This window comes from Denticeps clupeoides, chromosome 1 (assembly GCF_900700375.1).
Source record: "Denticeps clupeoides chromosome 1, fDenClu1.1, whole genome shotgun sequence".
NCBI lineage: Eukaryota > Metazoa > Chordata > Actinopteri > Clupeiformes > Denticipitidae > Denticeps > Denticeps clupeoides.
In genome coordinates this window covers 23,761,583-23,787,248 of record NC_041707.1, presented here as the reverse complement: position 1 = coordinate 23,787,248, position 25,666 = coordinate 23,761,583, and the positions used below count along the sequence as shown (strand labels likewise).

Genomic DNA, 25,666 nt, shown 5'->3' with positions numbered 1-25,666 from the left:
CTTGTTGTTGTGAAACACAGAACACAATCTAGGTAGTAGCCTAGTGGGTAACACACTCGCCTATGAACCAGAAGACCCAGGTTCAAATCCCACTTACTACCATTGTGTCCCTGAGCAGGACACTTAACCCTAAGTTGCTCCAAGGGGGGACTGTCCCTGTAACTATTGATTGTAAGTCGCTCTGGATAAGGGCGTCTTATAAATGCTGTAAATGTAAATGTAAATTTATGAAAAGAGTTAAAAATGGGAGGAGCCTGATTGACAGCTCTCCCACATGCTTCTCCTTCATGCACAAACATCAATGAAGTTTCTGTTTCTTTCTTGTTTTTTTTCTTTTTAAGTATATCCAGAGGACACATTTGACCTTACATTAGAGAACAAGCCCCATTTTCTTAGCCCTAGTTTGAAAATAAAGTCTTTACAGGCTAATGCCTTGTCCAGAGAGCATCTGGATGATCGGCAGGAGGATTGGCAGAAAGTCATGTGGTCAGATGAGACCAAAATAGAACTTGTGTTTGGGGGTGGAAACATTATATTTTTTTAGGGCTGCTTTTCTGCCAAGGGGACAAGACGACTGATCTGTGTTAAGGAAAGGATGAATGGGGCCATGTATTGTGAAATCTTGGGCAAAAACCTTCTTCCATCAGTGAGAGCACTGAAGATGAAACGTGGCTGGATCTTAAACACACAGCCCGAGCAAAGGACAAGTGGTTACGTAAAAACCATTACAAGGTCCTGGAGTAGCCTAGCTGGTCTCCAGGCCTCAATGCAATAGAAACTTGTGCCCAGTAACAACCCCAAAACATCACAGCTTTTGAGAAGATCTGCATGGAAGAATGTCGTCAAAATACCAGCTTCAGTGTGTGCAAACCTGGTGAAGACCTACAGGCAACGTTTGACCACTTATTTTACAAAGTATTGAGGTGAACTTTTGCTGTTTACCAAATACATTATACAAATAAGTTCTTTAAAAACCATACAATGTGATTTCCTGGACATTTATATATATTGGTGAAGTGAAGTGTACCTATGATAAATTACGGGCCAATAATTTTTTAAGAGGGACAACTTGCACAATCAGTAGCTGCCAAGTACGTTTTGCCCCACTGTATAGGCACCTCTTAGGACACTGTACATCAGAAAACAGATGCTGTCTGGTGGAGCCCTTTTCTGCCCAGCAGTGACTGATCAAGATAAAAATCCCATAGTTTCATTGCTGTTTCAATGCTGTGTTAAGAAAGGGTCTAACAGTAAGTGGCAGGCGACAGTAAAATCACATAGGGCTGGATTATTATTTCCCATTTCAACATGGACCTAATATTCAATCTCAATCTCTGACTCGAATATTTAATATCTTATAGGCCTGAGGCGCCACAATCGTCTACTTTTCATTCAGCCGCCACAGTCTGTTGCTGATATTGATTGTTACTGAATGCCCCTCTCTCCATGTAATTCTAATTGATGGGGTCAAGTCCAATAAGGACCAGAAAGAAGACACTCATCTCCTCTACCCTTTATGCCGATTAGAACCACATACACCCGAGGGCTTTCGCCATAGACAGAACCATAAAAGGTCATGTAAATCGTTCAACACACAGCTTGAAATAAACATCAAAGGGGTTTGTGCTTACAAATTTATGCAATGATTCCCTTTAGGATATTATAATAAATGATGAGCTATGAGTGTAAAATGGAGTGCCTAATGTGTTCATTCATGTGAATGTGCCGTCAACAACAATCAGTAAAGCGATTGCCAGCATGAACCAAAACCAACCTTCTATTACTATTTCTTCCTGTGCACTATACTAAATGCTGGCCATTAACCCTCCTGTTATGTTCGTTTCTTAGGAACACCAATAATGTTCCTGGGTCAATTTGACCCGGGACATGTTTACTTATCCAAAAGTGTCAGAAACCAAAAAATCACAATAAACATCATTTATATTTCATTATTAACTCCATTACTAACCATTTCAATCAATATCATGGTTCAATGAGGATAATTCACTTGTTTTTCATAAAAACTGCATTTTTAATTTTTTTAAATGTATGTTGGAAATACCTACATATAAAACAAAATAGTTTTACATGACATTGATGATTTAAAAATTTGGAATGGAAGGCATATGTTGCCTAAAAGGGCAGCGACCTCTGAATGCCACTAGCCTTTCATCCACTGTGACATTAGGGCCTGGGTTATAGAGTAGAAGAAAGTTGCTCTACCCACTTGTCCCACACTGTCCTAACAGCTGCCAGCTTGTCTCTCTCCCCTCTGACAGTCCTTGTCTCTCGATTATCGAATCGGATTACTTTGGAGAAAATGTGAAAAGTCTCCAGAGACATTGTGGCACGAAATATAGCATGTATGCACTTCTCCCCCAAAACACGCCTGCCTTCTAAATTTGTCATTTCAAGAATGATTTTCTGTATTGAGTTGGTCATGACAAGCTCAAAAGCTGACTTGATGTCTGTTACACGAGTCACTGCCATCCTAGTGGGCCCTGGCACTGTCTTTATTATGTTTTCTGCAGACAGTTTTGCCTGACGCATATTTGGGGATGAAGACCACTGTATTTCACCATTTTTTGATGTAAATTCCTTGGTAGGAGGAATATGAATAGAAGCTTCCTCAGTTGGCTCATAATCAGAATCATCAGACTCAGAATTGACCTCAAGATGGTCTTCATCTTCAGACACATCCTCCTCTATTTCACTGTCGTGATCAAAGATTAGTTCCAGAGCCTCCTGTGCTGTCATCTGTTTATTTATGCTGCTCATTTTCTAAAGCTCTGACAGAGACTAGATCATATGTAGCTTCAGAGTGTAATGTTGTAGGACCCCCTTGCAAAGAATCTTTATATGTTTGGCTCTTCCCCTACTAAGTGATCACTCAGTGTGGGTGGAGTTTGCCTACGGGAACTTTTTCTGTTCCTGTGGGCAAACTCTATTGAGTTTACCCACGGGAACAGAAAAGGTTCCTGTCAAAAGTCATAACACCTGCATTCTTGCACTTACAGATGAGGTCACTTTAACCTCCACTTTGACTGCCGGGTCAAATTGACCCGAACAGTATCTGTGTAATAGTAACATGTAGGGGGGGGTTGCACATATGTGAAATGAACCATTTTTATTTTATATGTTGATTACTGTTATTAAGCCAAGCACAAGTAGTTTCATACTGAAAAAATACTTTTGACTATTTTTTTTATATATTTGGAATTTAAAATGGGTCAATTTGACCCGCAACATAACAGATGGGTTAAGGTGATGGGTTAAAAGCAGATGACACATTTTGTTGTGTTCTGTGCTGCAGTGTATCACAATGATAATCACTTCACTTTCACTTAAAAATATTTTATGAGAACGCTGTGTGGTTGTAGTGAGTAACAGGTGTTACAGGAGTTCTCAAGCTCAAAAGCCATAGGTCAGTCGACTTTTCTACTTTATTTATAATTTTGAAGTACATTTTTTACATGTTTTTAATTGGCTGAGCTAATAATCTAGAAGTGACACATGATCAATATTCTATTGCAATTTACAATGATTCTGTGTGCTTTGATTCAGTGATGAGTGTGTCAGAGAACAGCCAAACATCTCACCGAAGACGTGGACCAGAGAGATATTCACCTTCCTCTGCAGCCATTTCAAACATCAGTTGCTGCTTGCAGCACTCACCGCCATTAATTTGACATGCAAACTCCCACACGGCAATATTCATCACTGCAGACATGCTGATTAGCCTCAGCACTCACACATCAGTCAGCGCGTTGGGTTAATGGTGCCATGGAGGAAGATTGCGCTGAGGTGAGCTACAGCTGACGGCCGGCATGGCGCCAGGGACTCACTGTGACATTGTGAGAGTAATGGGGCTAGAACTGGGTGGGAAAGACAGTTCTGACAAATGTGTAAAGTTTTAAAACGGGAACGGGAAGCTGAGCATGACAGACATTTTAAAAGATGACTGCTTTACAGCTATCCTCTCTGTCGGAAGCTTCTGGCCTGGAGGTTGAAATGTGGGAATACCCTTCTCACATTTTAAATCTAATGGCAAGGCAGATTTATTGATCATTCAGAAACACAATTACTTTGATTACTACACTCCAATTCAGAATAATTAGAAAACATTACAGTCTGGGTCAAATGTTTTTCGGGAACCAAGCATGCCATAGTAATCGGCTGAAGTTTGTGGACATGCAGATCAGCTTGGTACCCTGGGTGCCTCTGCATTCTGCTGTTCTGCGCAGTATCACTGATTGCTGATACGGGCACATTGCCTCAGGACACGGCGGCATTTCATCAACACAGACAAAAAGACCTAGAATGAGCTATCAAACCTTCATCTCTGCCTGGGACCTATTAAATAGCTTTTATGTGTGCATGTGTGTGTGTCTGAGCTTACTGGGTCTAAATCTCTTTGGCCAATATTGTAAAATGAAAGAGAAAATATTCAAACAAAAGTGTCATTTTTTATCCCTGACACATTAGGGGTAAATTATAATTAGTAGCAGAACTCTTCAAATGACATGCAGCTTTAATTAACATTAACATATGCAGACTTGTAAAAGCATTTTGGAATGCCTTTGAGAAGTTCGAAGCACAAGTTGCAAACCTCTGACCGCCAGCAGTTAAAAAAATAGAACGACCTCGGAAAAAAAAAGATGGATGTGAACCAAAAAGCCCATCAGACTGTGTTACAATATTTCAACAAAACGGTTTCATTAGCACAATACCCAATAAACTCAAGACCTAAAAACAAATGCTGGCCAGCTTGCCAAAACATCTGAATAAAAGCGACTAATATAAAACATCCTTGCAAAAATCACGCTTAAGGATGACGTAAAGCACCAAACTGAAACAAAACCACATTTTCAGGTACGGAAAACACTTTTCATGAAGGTATTTACCTAAGACTCGCTACAGTAAAATTGACTTAAATCTGATATTATGCCATAGCGTTTTTAGTCAGCAGTTATGGATAATTGCCCCTGCCCCCTTCTCTTACCCTCAGAGAAACTGATGAGCCCCAGCAGGTGTAGCAGTTTCAGCGAGGCGCACACGATCACCACGATGCCCAGCGTCTGCAGCCCCTCCGTCTCCCACACCGCACCCAGCATGGCCCCAGACTCAGCACCATGCCAGTCACCCCGGTCTGGGCCCACGCCGCCACTCCAGTTACCCCCGGGCCACTCCAGCACCGCTAGACAGGGACCGGTCTCCCTGGGGCACAAGCGCCTCACCCTCCTCAAATCCAGAGTGCCCCACGAGGGGGCAGAGCATAGAGCGTCTGCCGCCCGTTTAAAAAAGGAGCCCAAGATCACAGTGGCAGACAGAGCGACAGTGAGATGGACAGACAGACAAACAGACAGTCAGTCAGGCCGATTGATGGACAGAGAGTATCAGAGCGCAAGTGTAAAAATCGTATATGTGCCTCTTTCGCCCTCTTTGTTTTCAGCCGGACTTTTCCCCTCCAGTTTCAGTTTGTTGAGCGCTCTGACTCCAGCTTATAAGGGGAGGGATGGGCAGAGCATGTGAGAGGGAGGGAGAGGAGACAGAGAGTGAGCGAGCGAGCGAAAGAGAGAGAACCACTTGGCACTGACTGTGCCAATGAAACCCCCTGTCTATGTCCTCAGTCACACAAGCTTGTTCTCACAGTCACAGTCTGCCAGAGGAAAAGCCTAGTCCTTACACACAACGCTTTTCAGTGTCCGGGAGATTTGGTTTTATAATTTGTATGGAATTACTGATGATAAAATTAATTTACTATAACAAAGTACAAATGTACACAATTACAGGCAAAATTATATATTTTTTGTTTACATTTATATTCACGGCATTTACCAGACTCCCTTATCCAGAGCGACTTATAATCAGTAGTTACAGGGACAGAACCCCCCCCCCCCCCCCCCCAGAGACACTCAGGGTTAAGTGTCTTAAGTGTTTAATTTACATAAAAAATTATGAATACTGGGACATATGCTTCAGTATGTAGTATGTTTAATCTTATTCAGAATAAAACTCAAACTGTACACATGTTCATTGTTCAGTGCTGTAAGGGGAGAAGCTTATAGCACCACCTGCTGGTCCCTGCTTAGGTGAGAGTGATTTTGAAGATGAGGGTGTAAGAGCTTAGTACAGGTGAACTTATCTTTACTATGAAAGAGCATAAATAAATATAACAGTTGAATGTTCATGATGCATAAACAACCAAACCTGTAAATGAACCCTTGTAGAGTAGATGTAAAGAAATTAAGCACACATCTAGTAATGATTTTGCCCCATCAAGGGTGAGCCACTGCGTTGCTAATTACTGTTGATTAAGTGGCTACTGAATGTGAGTAACTAACTAGGTAAATATCTATTTACAATTCAAACAAACATAATCTTTCTATGAAATCTGAAAGGCGAGAATGTTGATTTACTTTTTGTGTGTCTAGAAAGACATGAGCTTTATATATTCACACAGCAGCTCACTTTAATGTGGAGATGTATTCCACTCTGGAATGACCAATTACCTGCACTGTAAACCATCTCATACAGAGAGCCAGACTTTCATGTCTGCCTCTGCAAAAGAGCCCCCTAATGACTATCAGATATTCAGCGTAAATGGACACAAATGGAGTTTGTTGCCATGATTACAGAAGCCCTGAGAGATGAAACGTGAAGAGTGCAACAGTAAACAGCTGCACATTCACAGTGATAAAAGGAAGGCATAACAGGCCCACTTCAGCACAGACAAACAGGAAGTCAGGTGTGATGGGACACTGCTGTCTACTGTGAATACAACTACGTTAGAATGTTTAAAACCAAAACTTTAGCTCTTCTGGAGATAAACACCCACTCATTTAGCCAGTGTTATTTGATGCATGAATGAAAGTTGGATTTGTTGTGTTATATACGTTCATGTTCAGCCAACAATGCAGAAATTACTGCAGGAATTGTGCAGGCAAACAAAACAATTCTATTCCCCCAACTGAGATGAAATAATAAAAAAAAAAAAGATATGAAGCTCAACTGTGATTACTTCAGTTTGCCTCAAGTAAAAAAATATTAGTGCTATTAGTGTTATTATAGCTTATACCATATGCATCTGTAATAATATTGTTATATCTTTAACTTTCTGCCAATGGCACTGAAATTATCATGCAGCACCACCGATGTGCAGTGGCACTTTTAATGTGCTAGGAGGGGATTCTAAATGTTCAATCCATTCACATCGGGCATATACTTAATATATTGAAAAAAATTCATTGACCACTGAAAAGCGCAACTCATATAGCAGTACCCATTTTAACACCATTTATAGTATTTTTGTTTCTTCTGCCATCTTTCTCAGTACCAATCCAGAAACAATAATTAAAATGGTCATGTCACACTAACAGGCTGAGATACACTCCCACATGCCCTGAGAACCCAGCCATGTTACTGCTCCTGCATTGAGGCAGATGACCGGCAGGACTTAGCATCAAAGAATCAAAGAAAAGGAAAAAATGAAAAGTTTCTGGATCTGAGTCATTGTAATGAAGGTCTAATTTTATGGTCAAACACATTGGTCAGACCATATATGTACAAAAAATGTACAAAAAATCACTTTGGTGCCCAAGGCTTATTGATGCATGTGGGAAGTGAATCTGGTCTGATCCTCAATAAGATCTGGTGATCTAGTGGTTAAGGAAGCGGCTGTGTAATCAGAAGGTTGGCGGTTCGAATCCCGGTCTGCCAAGGGACTACTGAGGTGCCACAGAGTCCCCATACACTGTTTCCCGGGCACCTTCACAAGTTGTTGCTTATGGGACTCCAAACGGGTCACCGCGTCCTTGTACAAATAACACAACTTGTACAAATAACACTTACACACATCCTTACAAATTGTTGTTGTGAGACACCATAAACCGGAATCAAATTCCTTGTATGTGCTTGCACATACTTGGCCAATAACCACGATTCTGATTCTGATAATCCACATGATTTTAAAACTATGCATCCCAAGAATTCAATCTAAGAAACTAAAAAAAGCTCAATCATTTCCCTTTTCAACAACAGAATAAAAATAGCAGGAGCTGAATTATTGCTGGCTCTCATATTTCTGCCTGGTCAGGCCTGGACCCAAGAACAGGCTAATTTCCTGTAAGCCCAGGCAGCTGTTATTGTCTGTGTTATGGGGGAGTGTGCAGCTGTGAAGCGGGGGAAAGAGGGCCCACAAGGCTGTCATTCATCATAATGACAAAAATCACCTGACAGGGCCAGTACCCATGGGTTCATCTATGTTTTTCGCCTCCTCTGACCATTTTGGCTAATGCCAGCGCAGTCATTATTTGCCAACTGGAATGACTTGCTATATCAGAGAAAATCAGCTTTGGCTTCTCTCCTTTAGAAAAGTCTGAAGCTAGTCAGCTGTATTTATGGAGGCAATGAGTGTGAAATGCAAGCAATTAAAGCCTGTGAACCATATCTGCCCCGAGCAACACTGCATACACAATGCAGAAGGAGAAACGTGTCACACACACATTATTGATACATAAACATACAGGACTCTATTTCAAACACAAAGCACAAAGTGAAAGACAAATAATATTTATGGACATATCCGAGACTTCACACCAGCACAAAAGGAAATTTACAGTAAAATGGTTGTCCTATCTCTCTGTGGATACAATATCTATGTAATTATTATAAATAAAAAATAATAGGGTAAAATAAAATCTTAAGGGAATCAGTCAGATATAATTTAACTGCTTATTAATATTTACAGTAAAATGTAGAAACAACTATTATCATCTGGCCCAAGGTAACAGAGTGCACCTGCAATGTTCATAATAATAAGCACTGCTTAAATACAATTAAATAAAGCAGCACTGACTCTGCTGCCTTAAATTAGCAATGCAATTAAAAAAATGCATGCACACAAACAAACACAATATTCACATGGTCTGTATGTTAAAAATCCACACATGTAGCACAATGATATTTTACCATTCCCAAAGGGAACCTCTTGGAATTTCAGTTTCCATGGATTCATCAGAATCACAATTTTCTACAAGGAGACAGCCCTTGTCACAAAAAGCTCAGAGTCTATGGTCCTTAACCAGAGACAGGTTTGTCTTAGGAGGATGTAACATGCAACCAGGTTTACAGCAGATCCATAATCCAGATATGCACAGTATGCGCAAACAGTGCTGTAGAGAAAGACCAATAAAAATCACAGAATAATACTCAATACACACTCAAACACACACACACACCAACAGAATACCGAACCATACAGATAAAACGAAGCCCACAGCACTGCTCCCTGTGACATGCAGCCCACAGTTATGAGCAGTGATATGAATCAGCAGGGCTGAGTAACAGATAGCTGAGACATGGAGGCCATCTAGCCAGGGTGACAGCAGACAGACTTGTGCAGAGAAAAGGCTGAAACTGTGGTATTGTCTGCGACTGGCCGCTCACAATGCACAGCCTGATAACATTGACTCGAATCTTCGTCTATCGGTGCGAACGAGTTCCTGTCTCGGATGGTCCTTTGAGAGGCTTCTCGTGTGCTGTCAGGCTTTGTGGAAGTCACTCTGGTAACATCTGTGTGTTACCAGAAATGACATGGCACAGTATTATATGTCCATTGAAAAGACTGGTGGCAGTGCTGAAGGACAGTGGTGAGAAGAGGACATCAATAAAGAAAGTAGTTGAGAAACAATCAATGCAGTCAGTCAACATTAAGTGTGTCTGCTACATCTGTTCTCCACCTTTTAATTCAGAAATAAAAACACAGACAATGGCTGATGTGAATGAGTCAAAAGGAGACAAAAATGAAACTAGAAATTAAATATGTCATGTTGCAATATTAACTCTACGGCCTAGCAATACTCATCATATGTTTAAACAGTGCTTTTAACATTTGCAAATATTAGCTTTGATTAGTGCAATAAAATATAACTTTTATTCATTTAATTGATATATTCAAATCTTGTGGTGATATACTCCCAGCTCTCTGTTCAGATAAGGGAACTTTCCTCAGCCAAACCGCTCAAATTTCAACACCCTGCAATTGGACCAGGTACGACCCTTTGAATCAAGCTAACTCCCAATGCTTTAAAATCTCATGCATCATGGCTAAATAAAATGGAAGGTAACTGTAGACTTGATAACTCAAATTGTCACCTTTATTGCCACCAATATCTTATCCCTTCACTGACTCCTTCGGGAGTGGGGAGGAATATGGCTCACTATGCAGGGTGAATTGCATGCCTCAGGCATGGATTCTTCCTCTAACCTCTCATTCGTCCCATACAATATTAATTAACATTGTTTGCCAATTCCCAGGTACTATACTATTTGAAGCGTACAGTCCCATAAGCCACAACAAAGACTAAATATTGACACAATATTGTGCGGTTTTGCATGTAGCTATAGATGTAACTGGGCATTATTATGAGAATACTGCTTTACCTTGAAATCCACCATCCAATACCTGTGGGTTAAAAAAATACTTTCACACCTCCATACCTTAAAGTATATAGCATCTCTAATTGTAAGGACTAAGAAGATATTGAAACTGATGTTATGTCTTCACTGTCCACAGTTTCAAACACTGCAGTCTCCATTTAAATGGGATCAGGGACCAAAACTACATAATTGGGATGAACAAAGGCATGTAAAAGAGACACTTCTCCAAATTAAAACAGGCGCAGATTCAAAAGAGTCTTTCATGGACAAACTATCACAAGGCTGGATTCGGTGCAGACTGTCTGTGGCCATGGGTCATTAAATAATCCTTTTAAAAGTCAGCTGTGCTGCCATGCCCATAAATCTTACATATCTTTAGTTGAAAAGAAAGTTGCTTCACAAGGTCATGAGGAGGACAGTAATGAATGCTCCTTTTAACATGTTGACTTTTCACGATAAGAGGGAGATCTGTAGAGGTGTTAATTGCTGATTGTACCAGAATGTCACTTATTAAAAAAACTACATTACATAGAAATTTTCATTATAAATAGACTCAAAGTGACTCATGGGTGAATTGACTTCAATTGGACTTCAATTCTTCAAGCACTTTTCACTTTTCTCTTGCAGGCTTGTGTGCTCTGCCTTGATTTCAATACTCGAGAAAATGTGTGATTAGTCCACGTCAGGTCCTCAGAAACACATGATACCCAGATCTGCTAGGCTGACACCACAGAAATGAAACAAGCCTACTACCCCAATTCATCAGATAATTTTCCACTAGTAATAGAGCATGGACATACAATTGAGGATAGAGGATATTTGTTCAAGTTCAGAAAGTTAAGAATCAAGTAATAGAGGAAAGTACTCACTTCGGGATGCATGAGTTTTGTGGCCACTATATGATTAACAATGAGGTGGAGCAAACTGATTAGACTCTTTGATTATCTGAGATGTTTAAAAGGTACACAGGAATATCACTGAATATAAATTCTTATAGCATTTCAACTTCAGATGCCCAGTAAAACATGCAGCTTGTAAACATGATTTTAGGTGTAATGTACAGCACTTAATTCACTTCCATTTACAAACAGAAGAAAACCCAGAGAGTCTTCTGTGAACACTGGATCATATCATCATCATCCTAATTTGGCATGTGATGTTTATTTCTAAGTAATTGTACTGATCACATAATGAAATAAATAAATATCAGCACTGTCAGGATTACATTGGAAGCAACAAACAGGATTTATTATCATTATAACACAGAGCACAGCAGGCAGGCAATTTAATTGTCCTCATTGTCTCCATCAGATCCACTGTGTTTGCATACAGGTCTGGAAACAAATGAAGAGGCCACATCACTTTTTCAGTTATAGCTCAGTCTATGTGTATGAGTCGGTATAACTACTGACAATGATTGAAATAAAAATCTTAAATAAACATACCGTTATCCAAAACTGATAATGGTCAAAAGGTCCAAAAACTACATTAGTGTAACAGTAATACTAAAAAACTAAATTAAACAAGCTTAGAGTTCAATGAAATTCTTAACCCTTTCCTCATGTGGTGAGATTAGGTTGAGCTGATCATCCAATCAGCAGCTCATCGTGCTGAATGAGGTGTATGTTTGTGGAAGATCTAAAAAAAAATGACCATGTAGTGTCCACCGTAGATATGATGATTCAGACTATTCTTAATAATTCATGTTGTGGCTTCATGTCGTGGCTTCATAATCAAAAGAAAAAAAGTGTCACTGCTTGATATGTTTATTTGAAAGCTAACAACACTCTGATGCCCAGGGACTCGGTGCAAACAGCAGGCCCTCCTTTGCCTGATGAATATGTCCTAATTGCTCCCACCTCAGACTACTTGAAACAGGGCAATTAAGACCTGTTCAAATAAACAGAGCAGCCACAAATCATGGCTGCTGCTTTAATGTGGACAGCCAGTACAGACTCCAGCCACCCAGTCCAGGTCCCCGGTCCAGCCTCCAAGGCCTGCACGTGCTCCCAGCAGTATAGGATGTGTCACAAGGGATGTACAAGTGCAAGGTCGCTCCCTGCGGTATGGTGACTGGTCTCCAGGGACATAGGATTCATCACAGGGGTCGTGCAGTATCAGGGGCTGCACATGCCCAGACGGCTTCGCCTTCTTTTGTATATGCAGGTAACCAGAGGGACCTGGACCCGCTGCTTGAGACGGGGCAATTAGGACCTGTTCAAATAGACAGCACAGCCACAGAATGCTGAACTAATGTGACTATTCTCACCCGACTTCCTTGCTTTTGTTCCTGTCAGTTTGACACACGCCTGCGGGTTTGTATTAGTTTATCCCTGTTTCCTGTGTTTTGGCCCTTGTGCCGTGTCTTTCGTAATAAATCCCTTTTTGCCCAGATGTCCCATCTCTTTCTTCCCCCTTCAGCCCTCAGTCACAACAAACATAGGATTCACAGAAAAGTGGGAAATCCATTTCCCACATTTTAAACTCAAAATCCCAAGCAAGGGCTAAATTCTCGAAATATCTCAGTTTTAAAACAATAAATGAATACTGGTAACCCTCAAGTTGAACTATACCAAAAAATGACATTTTGGCCATACTGCCATTCATATTTGAGTTACAATAGCAGAGGGACCTGGACCACAGCCATAACTGCATAAATTACATCATAAAAAATAAAGAAAGAACATAAACATAAAAACTTTGCCAGTGCTGTACAACAGAAGAAGATATTAATCTATAAAAAATGCCTGCGTACACATAAAAAGGACAGTCTTATCTGTTCTATTAAATAATAAGGTGACTGAAAACAAAGTTAAACAAATTACTGAAAGCTCACAGGGATCAGCAAATTATATGTCTTCGGCGCAGTCCTCAGCTGCTCCTGTGATTGATGAAGGCTATGAAATTAATACCTTCACAAAGAGTGCAGACTGCAGCATAATTCAGCAAGCTGCCCTTTACCATAAAATCCATAGGCCTAAAAAAACTTGTATTAAGAGAATATGTGAATAAACTGTGGACTTATCGGATACTTTTTATTTTTAAAGTTCTACCAATAAACATCAGAAAAATAATTTAATCCCATGACACATATCACAACTGTAATAAATCTGATCCACTGCATTAATAAAAAATGTAAATGAATGAAATGGCTGATTTTCCACATGTTCACTATAAATAGTGCCACTGTATTCTAAACACATTTAAAAGGACTAAATGTTTTGTATTGCACAATGAATTAAATTTGTAAGGCTCTGCTGGATAATTCATTGATTTTTGTACTGTTTCTTTTTTAATAAACCAATTTATCTGGTTTAAATTATTGATTTATCTTATCTAGCTTCAGTAATTGTTTATCCTGGCTGTGGATTTTCCGGAATCCTTTGCAATATTTTATTTTCACTAATACATACGTCAATGAAGACAAAGGCATGGCATCTAGCCCCATCTACTGGTAATTAAAGTACGCTGAAAAATATATGCCAAAAACAGGCCGAGTGTTTAGTTTATACTCATGACATTGCTGTCACTAGTTTAGCAGGATAAGTGGCTTTAGAGGATGGTTAGATAAATAAAATACTTGTATCTTGTATCAGTGTTTTTAAAATTAAATCATACTTATTTCAGTTACTACTAGTGTCACACTATATTCTCCTGTCAGTGCTTCTGATAGGTTGACTGGGTATTTTTAACTTGTCTGCCACCGTTTGGGTAGCAAGTTCAGAGGCATTGAGAGACTGGTTGGTATAATGGTGTGTATGTATATGTTTGCTAGGTAAATCAAAAACACAATGAATTTAAGCCTCTACCTTCTCCTCCCCATCAAGATTGTGACTAAATATTTAAAAATGCATGAAAACGCACCTATATTGTGCTAAAATATTACTGTGATATTCAAAGGGCATTCATGGCCCAAATCATTTTAAACATTCATATTAAATGTACATCAGCCAGCAAAATGTTCACTCTTCAAAATCTCAATACTCTGTTATAGTAATAGGTGTGAAGAAAAAAACACTGATACAAGATACAAGTATTCACTTGCAAGGAAACTGCAACTTTTTGAAAATAGTTCGGTTTCATGTGTTGTGCAATTTACATTCTTCCAAATATGTATCATGCCTCTACAGAAAAGCAAATGGTTCAAGGCTGTGGATGTCAGAGGTGCAAAATGATTTGCTTCCGCATGTGACTGCTGGGTTTCACGCTGATTCCCAGAGATGTACAACTCACACCTCTCCCCCACGCCTCCATGGCCTGAGGTGGGCTGAGGTGAGAGTCACACAACAAAATCACCTAGTGCCATTACATTACCACCATATTCCATTCCATCAGACACTGATCACACAAGCAATGAATTACATCTTAAAATCTAACTGCATTACTAAATTTAAATATCAACTAAAAAGTACAAGAAACAATGCATTTGGCACAAAGCAGTGTCAGTGTTTCAATTGCTTCAAATTTCTCCAATTTCAGATGAAAAGATCTGAGCTGCCACACTTATGTCCAGTGCATCAGATGTCACATCACAGTGGTTCACTGACACATTTCTGTCACCCACTGTCACTCCAAAGCAACTCAGCTGGAAGGACTAGCATGGGTCCGACTGTGTGGAGCATCTATTTTTAAATTCCTGTCAGAGACAGAGCAGTGGAGAGAGCACAGAATCTCATTACACACCAATCAATGCAAACTTGGTAAAACTATTGTTTCCTTAAACATTAATCATATTAAAGTGAACTTTACATAGAGCAGCCTGTTTGAAGCAGGCTTCTTCCTGTTTCCTCTTAAAAAGTTGCACTGTGTCTACAAGCTGTCTGTGCTGTGTGACCACTGAATGTTTTGGATCATTGCTTTCCAACTCAGTACCGACACTTTCACCTTTTCTTTAGGTCTGTCCTGCCCAATCTCTTAAGACTTTTATGTGATGCACAGGCATGGCTCTGGATACAGATTTTGTAATATGTTGCAGTATGTGACATTAATTTGTTAACATTTCAGGATTCTCAAAATTAATATTCCCATTGGGGCTCTACCTGAATGTGTAGGAAGAAAAAAAAACAGTGGTGTGGTCGATTGTAATTGTAATGTGTCAACAACGAAATCCCTACACAAAAACCAAAATACCGAAACACCTCTCATATGTAAAATATTAAACAAAACTAACCATTCATGTTATTTGTTAAAAACTAAAAATGCATATCCTATACACTATTTTTAAACAGGAAACTGTAAACTGTGCCAAGCAAGATGAGAATATGTCTATCCAATGTGAAAACACTACAAGAGATGACACCTAAAATATGTCACTTAGAGATTGGGTGGACTGTGAAAAACACCATTCACAAGGACAGCATGCAGTAGAACCATGCCAGCCTTATGGAACAAGACAATTTTATGATGGAATTTTTCCATATCATTTTTAACACAATGATGATGTAGAAACAATTTCAGCTACTTACAGTTTGATAACTGCAGATGGATTAAATGATAGATTAAAAATCAATCTCCAATTAAAAATGACTTTATAATTAATATACACAAACACACATATACACACACACACACACACTCTGGAACAGTAATGATATATACATTTCTAAAAACTGCACTAATTGATGTCTTAAATGTCTTACTTTCAAATGATTAATAACACTTCAGGTATGGTGGGTAGTGGTGGCCTAGCAGGTAAGGACGTGGACACATCATCGTAAGGTTTCCAGTTCAAATTTCGGACCTCTAAGATCCCACTGAGGTGCCACTGAGTATATTACCATCCACACACACTGCTCCCCAGGCGCCGTTCATCATGGCTGCCCACTGCTCACCAAGGGTGATGGTTAAAAGCAGAGGACACATTTCTGTGGTGCAGTGTTTCACAATAATAATCACTTCACTTTCACTTCACTTTAAGGAGAGTGAAGGACACCATCTGACTTTTTCAAGACTGGAATGATGAGCACAGATTCATTTAAATAATCAAAAACTACTAGACCAGAGCAAATTCAAATCAAAATAACACGACTATTTAAATGTTTGATGCTCTGCAGCTCTGAATCAAGTCAACTTCAAGCTGAGACTCATTAAGATGATGCTAACACAAAAGGTAGGCAGGAGCTGCCCTGCAGGGAGCTGATCTGGTTTTAGCATAGCGGGGCCCGATTGTGTGGTTTGAGCAGATTGTTAGTGTATGAAAATAACAGGTGGCTCTAGTTCTGGCAGACTCGGGCTGCATAATATTACATTCACACTTTCAAAATAAGAATGTGTCTCATGATCAGAAATAGGACCCACTGTGAAGTTCCACAAATGGTGGACTACCTGTATTAAAAAGTGCGAAATTGCATTCTGTGTTGACATACAACTGTTGACTTTCCCACTATCGTAACGCTATTATCATCTGAACAGTGATCTATAAACCATAAAGGCTTATGATGTACAAAATGTGGAATAATGATGCATGATGTGTTTCATCAAGAACGACATTGTACACCACTGAAAAAAGAAAGTGTTCCAAGCACTCTGAATTCTCTACTTTTCACATTCAGGCACACTCTAGGTGAAAGTTCAGTCAGTCATGAAGTTCTGTTTGACGTATTATGGAAAAACACAAAAACTACCTTTAGTTTTAACATTCACACATAAAAATTAGAATTTAAATATAATATAATACGTTTTTATAGATAATTCGTTTAGAAACTTTGTTATTTTTAATAATTTGCTACAAAATAATATCCTTTATGTTAGCTTGTCAGCTGAGCATCATGATTTAAGTTTGAAGAATTCAAATATCATTTGAAGCTCATTTAATTAGAAGAGCAACCTGTAGAATTAAATCTGAACAAGCATACACCTAGAAAAACAAGCTTCATTCATCACTGCTTAAAACCAAATTATCCATAATTTCATCCAAAAACATGCATTGAAAAATGAGTTAACATCCAATCTAGAAGCACATCTTCAATATGCATCATAAACTATCAAAGATAAACTGCTTTTACCATCATAGCTTGCCTCCAAAAGTCCAAACTGTTCCAGAACCTTCACAAAGAGTACTACCACCACCAGCACTGCAATCATCTCAAGGCCCTCCAGGTTCATGATCCTGATTAGGTCAGGTCATGGTTATTATTAGACAGAAAATCTAAGCACGACCACTGAACTACATTAAGACTGATCATTTAACTACCTGCAAACAGACTGTACAGCTGATAGGAGACAGAAGAGTGCAAGTGGGAGAAGGAGAGAGAGAGAGCTGGGGAGCTGGGTGGGCAGAATTATGTGAGAAGGGGCGGGGTTTGAAGGTAGATTTGAAACTATGGAGAATAGAAAAGGCAGAAAGAAAAAACGGACTGTGACAAAAGGAGGTTATAGCAGCCAAGACTGTACATGAACTTCTCTGATTCGCAAAAGAATATTTTCACAGTCTGGGATTATTCAAATCAGTTTTCTCTGATGTGCAAGGTTTTTTCATCACCCAATAATAATTATAGATCTGCTTGTATGACAGTCAGGTCCATTCTCTGAAGATGACAGAGATTTCAGGAGATTTCAGGTCCATGACTTATCATCGTTTAATAAAGGGTTATGGATTACCAATTGTTTGTGCCTGTTTCCTGTTCTAAATATTCCTGACTGTTTCCAGTCTGAGTGCAGGATTGCGCCCCTGACTGGTGGCCATTGCAATGCATAAAACATCCAAAATCAAATCTGTCACGGCCAATACACCTCCAGCCCACCAGAGAGTGCCAGACAAGCCGGGGAGACGGCAACCCGGAAACGGAAGTGAGAGCGGGCAGCACCAAGTATAAAAGCTAGATGACACTGAGGAGACACTGCCCGCTCTTTGACTAATTTACTTCCATAGACGCCAGCCTTATTTTCCCACGCCCGACTGATTGATGTCCATGACCACGACCTTTGCCTGTCCCCGACCTAGAACTTTGCCTGCCCCTCTTGTGACGACGATCTCTAATCTGATTCTCCAGTGTGACCACGACCTTCGCCCGCCATTGACCTTGAGTTTTCCTGCCCCCTTTTGCTAATACGATCTTCCCCGTTACCCCCCACGGAGCCAGAGTTCCCTCCCCGCCGCGCTGCGGCCAAGCGCCTCCGGTCCTCCTCTCCCAGTACGACGACTACTCCATCCGCTCCAAGCATGCCTGCGAATGCGTCCCCGAACTCGGCCAGTGACAAAATCTAATTATTACTAGCAGCAACAAGGGGTTCCAATTACTATGTAGGTAGTAAGTACCATGTAGCTACTGTAAGTGGAAGAAGAGAACTCCATAGCACAGTAGTGTTTAGTGAAGCAGTTGGCATGACTGAGGAAACATGCAGAGCACAACATCATATTTATTCAGCTCTCCCGCCATGTCAGTGAGGGTCAAGTGGCTTCTGAGATTAGCCTCTTTTTCTTCCTTAACTGTCGCAATAATTCCATTATGCTGTTGATTTGATTAGTCTGAATGGGTTTTCGAGCCGTTGGATAATGAGGGTGTATTGTAGAGATTTAATTAGCCCGCAATGAAGCCTCTGTCTCTAATTGCAAGGATCAGCAAGGTCAAGGTGTCCGAGAAAGGTGTCTACAAGAAGTAGACAATTGTAAGGGTCAGCCATAGTTTAGAAACCATTATTAGAAACTGTGTAAGATCAAGGTTTTTATGGGTGCGCAGGCTGCCCTCCAGGTCTCAATACAGTCAGAACATGAGACCATGTTTTGTATCCTGGGCCCAAAATAACCTAGCCGCTATCAAAAAAAAAAAAAAACATACAGAGAGAGAAAGACAGATAATCACCATTAATCATGTGTCCTCCTTATTTTTTGTAAGATGACTCAGGTTATATTCTCTAGCTCATTAAAGAATAATGATAATACTGACATGCATGCAGTGTTTGAATTATGCAATTCAGTAGATGCATTTTGCTACAAATGTACTCACAAATAGTCTTGGATATATTTGCAGTTTGAACTGTATGTGATTGTCATCCTAATGACGATTCTTTGTGCATCACTCAACATCACTTCATCTAGCATTAGATTCACTGTCAATCACATCACCTCTGAGTGACAATGTGAGATCAGATATTAGTGCATCAGGTCCTGATTGCTTCAATCAAGTGTCCCCTGTGATGGTAATTATTCATTTTGAGAATATTTTAATAAAAGACAGCATGGCATTCACACAGATCAAATAGTTAGGAGCTGTGCAAGGGATAAAATTAGCTTGAAAAATATTCAGTTTATAGTTGTATGCCCTACTTAAATTGTTTAATAATAATAATAAAAAAATAATCTTTGAATCTCCACCCATTAGAAAATAAATGTCAAATGACACCATGTCACATTTCAATGTAAGAATTTGACCTATCCAAAGTCAGCATAAAAGATAATCCAAAACAAAATTTCATTATATGCCATTATTTTATAATATTATGGTTGAAATATGGCATAAAAAAAAGAGACTGACACATTCACCATTTACATAGCTCTGAGGAAGCTTTGTGGTGCATTACTGCCACCTTATGGTAAAAGTGATACTACTATTCAATTTTGAGAATAGATATCAGCATAATTGCACATATAAGTGATAATGTAAAGTAAATACAAGCTGGTAGGTAGAGAACACCTGAGCCACTGAATTGAGGGAGTTGAATGGGCATTGAATTGGCAGTTGAATGGGCACAGTGCATCAAACCAGGGGTTTGATGTACTGTGCCTGACTGAAACTTGGTTAAAACAAAACAAATTTGTAGCATTAAATGAGTCTAATCCTCCTGGATACAGCTATGTACACCAAACTTGCTTAACTGGAAGAGGAGGTGGCCTCGCAGTAATTAATAACCTTGGTATTAAACATAAGCCCGGACTCTTTTGAGATTCTCTATACCAACATAACCCATGTAGTCTCACAAAATGCATTTAATTGATTATCATTTATAGAACCCCTGGACCTTACTCCAAGTTTCTTAGTGAGTTTAGAGATTTTGTTTCCAACTTAGTTGTATCTGTGGATAAAGCCCTGTCACGGGTGGGCTGGACATGGCGGTGAAGGAGGACGCATTCGCACGATTTCACGCGACAGGGGGTTTAATACAAACTACACGAGACAAGGGAACATGAACACGCACAATGACCCAACGGCGAACAGACACAAACAGGATAGCTGTATACAATTATATAAATAGACAGCAGGTGAACACGATCAGGGAACATTACAAGAGACGAACATGAAACTCCGGTCCGGAACCCGGATCCGGAGTCAACCCCTGCCGGTCCGGATCATGACAGTACTCCCCCCTTAAAAGCACTACCACCTGGGAGTGCCCACAAAACGGTCCATGAAAGGGGAAGAAGTCCATAAGGACGAGTGGCGGTTGTACTGCACCGGCGGCGTCAGGCCCGGGCCAAAGCACGGCTCGTCCGTGGGGGACCGGCATCCTGTCCGCAGTCCGCAGGCACCGTCACTCCGGTCAGTCTCCGGTACGCCCCGCTGGAAAGTTCGCCGCCTCCCTCGTCTCGGTTAACGCCGGGAGCACCTGAACTGCGCGACCGGTCTCCTCGACCCCACGGTAGCTTTCGTAGGCCGTCGAGGTCCGGTCGCACGGATTCGTCGGTACTCCCCCGCCTCCGGAATCGGCAGGGGGAACATGGACCGCGTGACAGATCCTCTCGACCCCACGGTAGCTTTCGTAGGCCGCCGAGAGTCTGCCACGCTTGGGGAAACTTTAAAAACATGGACTGGATCTTGGGCAGGGCACTGGCGATTACTGGAACTGCGTCACTGGAATCGCCAGGGGGGACGTTGGTCTCTGATCAGGGATGCATCGCGCTGCTTGTCCTGCTTGATCTGAGTGCAGCGTTTGACACTATCGATCACGCTATTCTCCTTGCCAGGTTAAAGAATGTAAGAGGGATTAAGGGAACAGCCCTTGGATGGTTCAGATCATATCTGACCAACCAATATCAGTTTGTAGAAATCAATGGTGATTCATCTTCACATAGTAAAGTAGTTTGGTGTTCCACAAGGTTCTGTTCTAGGTCCGTTACTATTTTCCCTATACATGTTACCTTTAGGTGACCTCATCCGCAAACATGGTATTCGCTTTCATTGCTACGCTGACGACACACAGCTGTATCTGTCAGCAATGCCAGATCAGAGGCAGCAGCTGAACAGAATAGAGAATTGTCTGAAGGACATTAGGCAGTGGATGCTCACCAACTTTCTCCTGTTAAACCCTGATAAGCTCTCGTACTTGGGTCTCAAGCAGCCAGGCATAAGCTGGCTGACTACATCATAACCCTGGATAGCCTTTCTATTTCACCAAGTATTGAAGTGAAGGATCTAGGTGTCATCATTGATGCAGGTCTCTCATTCAATTCACATGTAGATAATGTCACTAGGATAGCATTCTTACACCTTAGAAATATTGCAAAAATAAGAAATATCATTTCAATGCATGATGCAGAAAAGTTGGTCCATGCTTTTGTTACATCAAGGTTACATTACTGCAACGCATTACTGTCTGGATGCTCTAGTAGGTGCATGAGTAAACTCCAGCTAGTACCGAATGCTGCAGCCAGAGTTCTAACTAGAACCAGGAAATTTGACTACATCACCCCAGTCTTACAATCACTGCACTGGTTACCCATCAAATTTAGGATTGACTACAAAATCGAACTTTTGACCTATAAAGCTCTGAATGGTCTCGCCCCGCAATACCTGAGTGAACTTTTAGTTCTTTACGACCCGCCATGCCCCCTTCGATCAACAGGTGTGGGGTCACTACTGGTACCAAAAGTACAGAAGATCACAGCTGGGAGCATATAGAGCTCCGCAGTTGTGGAATGGCTTGCCAGTCAGTGTCCGGGTATCAGACACAGTCTCAGTGTTTAAATCCAATCTGAAAACCTGTTTTCATGGGTCTTCTGTTAAAGTCCAAGACACTCATTTCCCTACACTTTGACACAGTGTCAATTATAAAGTCCACTTTATCACACAGTCCCCCTGTTAGACACAGACAGTGTTAAATTCACCCTAGTTAGGCTGTCCGAGTTAGGGTAACGGGTGTTACGTCCCTGGACGTATGCTCCCACGTGCTGTGTGTTTGGCTGTGTTTTTGCGTCCTGTCCCTTTTAGGTTTACTTCGTGGGAGAAGTTGAGGCCTACCAGCTCCATCTGCCATTGGTCACCTCCACCTATTTAAAGAGACTTCAGATGGTCTTCAGGAGGTCCCCAGGGTCTGCTAGGCCCTTATGCTTTTGGGAGGTCCCCAGGGTCCACGGAGATCTGCATAGAGCTCCGTTGGGGATCTCATTCGTGTTTCTTGTTTCTTTGTGTGATAGACCCTTTGTTGTTAGCCTGTTAGCTGTTAGCCTGTCATGTGCCGTTTTTGGTAACTTGTACGTGTTTTAGTTATCCCTGCTGTTATCCCATCCCTTCCTTTAGGCTGTTTTGATGTTAGTTAGCTGTCCTGAGTCCTCTGTCTTATTAAACCTGTTAGCACACTGTAAATAAAAGCACTGTTTGTATCGTTTGTTTGGTTGCATGTGTAACAGGGACCTCCTCCTCTCCACACCCTTGTTGCGTTTCTGAGACCCCTAGACTTAGGAACGTGACAACGGGCCACTGTAGCACCAATATACTACTATTACCACATATTTCAATATCGGTCATACAATGCCAACGTCTGCTGCTGCTTCTGTTTGTTTTCTCTGAGACACTGAATCAAGCACTCAGACCACCGGCAGAAGAGACAGTGAAGAGACAGCAGATAAATCCTGGTTCCTGACAACTGCTAAACCAGGACTTAGCATGAAACGAACCAGAGGGTCACCACAGCCACCACCACCACCATAACAACTACAGCTTCAGGGATCTTCAAATGGACCATTTACATCATAATGGACATGAAATGTAGACCATGACACTGGACTACACTCTGGACTTACAATTGTAGGACTTTTTTTTTTTTTCCCTTTCTTTCTTATTGGACAAATCATCACTAGCCCTGCACTGACACCATTTGCAGGCTCACTCTACCCTGGAAGGTGGTCCCTCTCTGTATTGTGTGTTCAAATGCAATATTGAGATTTTCAGTGCCACTACTGCCTTATATAGTTTGAAAAATGCCACCAGTAATATAATGTACATCCTGTACATAAAAAAGACACAAAATTACTGAAATGCTCTTTATTACAGCATAGTAGTCACAGTATTTATTTTACTACAGTCTATCTCTCTGTTTTACTTGCTGCTGTGGGGTAAATTGTATTCTCAGTTCTGTTTAATCTCTGTGTTTGTCCAAATACCTGTTCAATTCAGGTGTCTAACTTTCACTGCATTTAAACTCAACTTCCAATTTCGACAATAATGCAATTGGTTTACATATAGATGCACTACACTTCTTACTTCTATTATTTACTCCCATTTTCTGATATTTCAGTGCTCTCCTAGTTTGTTCAGTAATGCAGTGTAACAGTAAATGGCCATCTTCCAGGCAAGCTTATTGAGATTTCAGTAACCAAACCATCAGGGCTTCTGTAGGTTTAAGGAAGCCAAATGTAACTTTTTAAGGTCACTTTCATCAAATGTAAGACCATACAATGGGGTTATCAACTACAATTGTCAAAAATAAAGGGAATACTTAAGGGAATACTTAAACACAATGTAACTCCATGTCAGTAACACTTATCTGAAACCAAACTGTCCACTTAGCAAGACTGATTGACAATCAATTTCACATGCTGTTTCACAAATGGTATAGACAATAGGTGGAAATTATAAGCGATTAGCAAGACATCCCCAAAAAAGGAGTGGTTCAGGAGGTGATGACCACAGACCACTTCTCAGCTCCTATGCTTTCAAGGCTGATGTTTTGGTCACTTTTGAAAACTGGTGGTGTTTAAACTATAGTGGTACCATGAGACGGAGTCTACAATCCACATAAGTGGCTCAGGTAGGGTCTCCGATCCCAATATTCTCCTTTGCTGTCACTGGCTGGTGGAACAACTTGCCCTGCTCCGTTCGACTAGCCAAGACTACTACCACCTTCAACAAACATTTGAAAACTCAATTGTTTAAAAAGTATTTCAAACGAGTCTAACACACATGCACGCACTCACAAAAAAAAAAAAAACGTCTAGCATATTCTATTCTTAACAAGTTAGGCCTTTTCAGGGCTCTTAGTTTTTGTAACTCACAATCTATGGAAACCGAATGAGAATTGCTGGTGTCTTCTCCTTGTAAGTCGCTTTGGATAAAAGTGTCTGCCAAGTAAAGTAAAGTAGTGTCTGTCAGTGTAGTGTCCAGAGCATGGAGGCACTACAAGGAGACAGGCCAGTACATCAAGAGACGCCTTTGCCTTTTGTGCAAGGAGTAACAGAAGAAGCACTGCCAAAGCCCTCAAAATGATCTCCAGCAGGCCACAACGTGCATGTGTCAGAAACAGACTCCATGAGGTGGTATGAGGGCCCGACGTCCACTGGTGGGGGTTCTGAAAGCAGATTCACACTGAGCACATATGAGCGCTGGAGAATGCGTGGAGAACATTCTGCTGCCTACAACATCCTCCAGCATGACCGATTTAGCAGTGGGTCAGTAATGGTGTGGGGTAGGGATGTCACGATTAAGCGGTTTCATGATTAACCACGATTTAAAACGACACGGTTAATTAATTGTAAAGGCTTCTCAACACCGTGTTTCTGTTGGCGCTCTTAAAAACGGCTAGGAACTTCACTGTAACTCACACATCCACACACTCGCCTGGGCTAGGCTAAGCGGCTAACAGGCTAGCACCGTAAACAAACTAGTGCAGATAACGGGGGCGTGCAGTCTAACCACTAACGCACAACAGCAACCGCAAACACAGGCTGAGACTCATGCTCTGCATCTACCGTCTCCGTTACTTGCGGAGCCTGTGTGTGTGTGTGTGTGTGTGTGTGTGTGAGAGAAAGAGAGTGAGAGCGAGAGAGAGAGAGTCAAAATCTAAATCCAACCCGATTTCCATACAGATGTTTCATTTCACGACTTTCGTTTATAATCACACTGAAGAAAATTGGATAACAGACCATTTTTTCATTTTCCGACCGTATAATAAAAACAAAAAACCAAAAAAAAGGGTCGTTTCCCCTTTTTGCATTTTCTAATTTAAGACGAAAATCCATTGGCTTGGTGGAAAGCATTCCAATGCTTTCAAAAATGGCCAGAAAGAACCTTTGCAT

General features: G+C 40.8%; 1 protein-coding gene across 6 annotated transcripts in view; it reads right to left on the bottom strand.

The window, feature by feature from the left end:
* The window catches only part of kcnip4a (potassium voltage-gated channel interacting protein 4a), a 145,884-nt gene that overhangs the window by 35,100 nt on the left and 85,118 nt on the right, over nucleotides 1-25,666 (bottom strand). The window contains exon 1 of one of the 6 annotated variants that reach the window (XM_028978403.1): nucleotides 5,003-5,460. The exons of the other annotated variants lie outside the window; for them this stretch is intronic. Coding sequence (XP_028834236.1) covers nucleotides 5,003-5,114 — 112 coding nt within the window. The 5' untranslated portion in view covers nucleotides 5,115-5,460. Of the gene's footprint in view, nucleotides 1-5,002; nucleotides 5,461-25,666 lie in introns of those variants that run through there. 6 annotated transcript variants of the gene reach the window in all.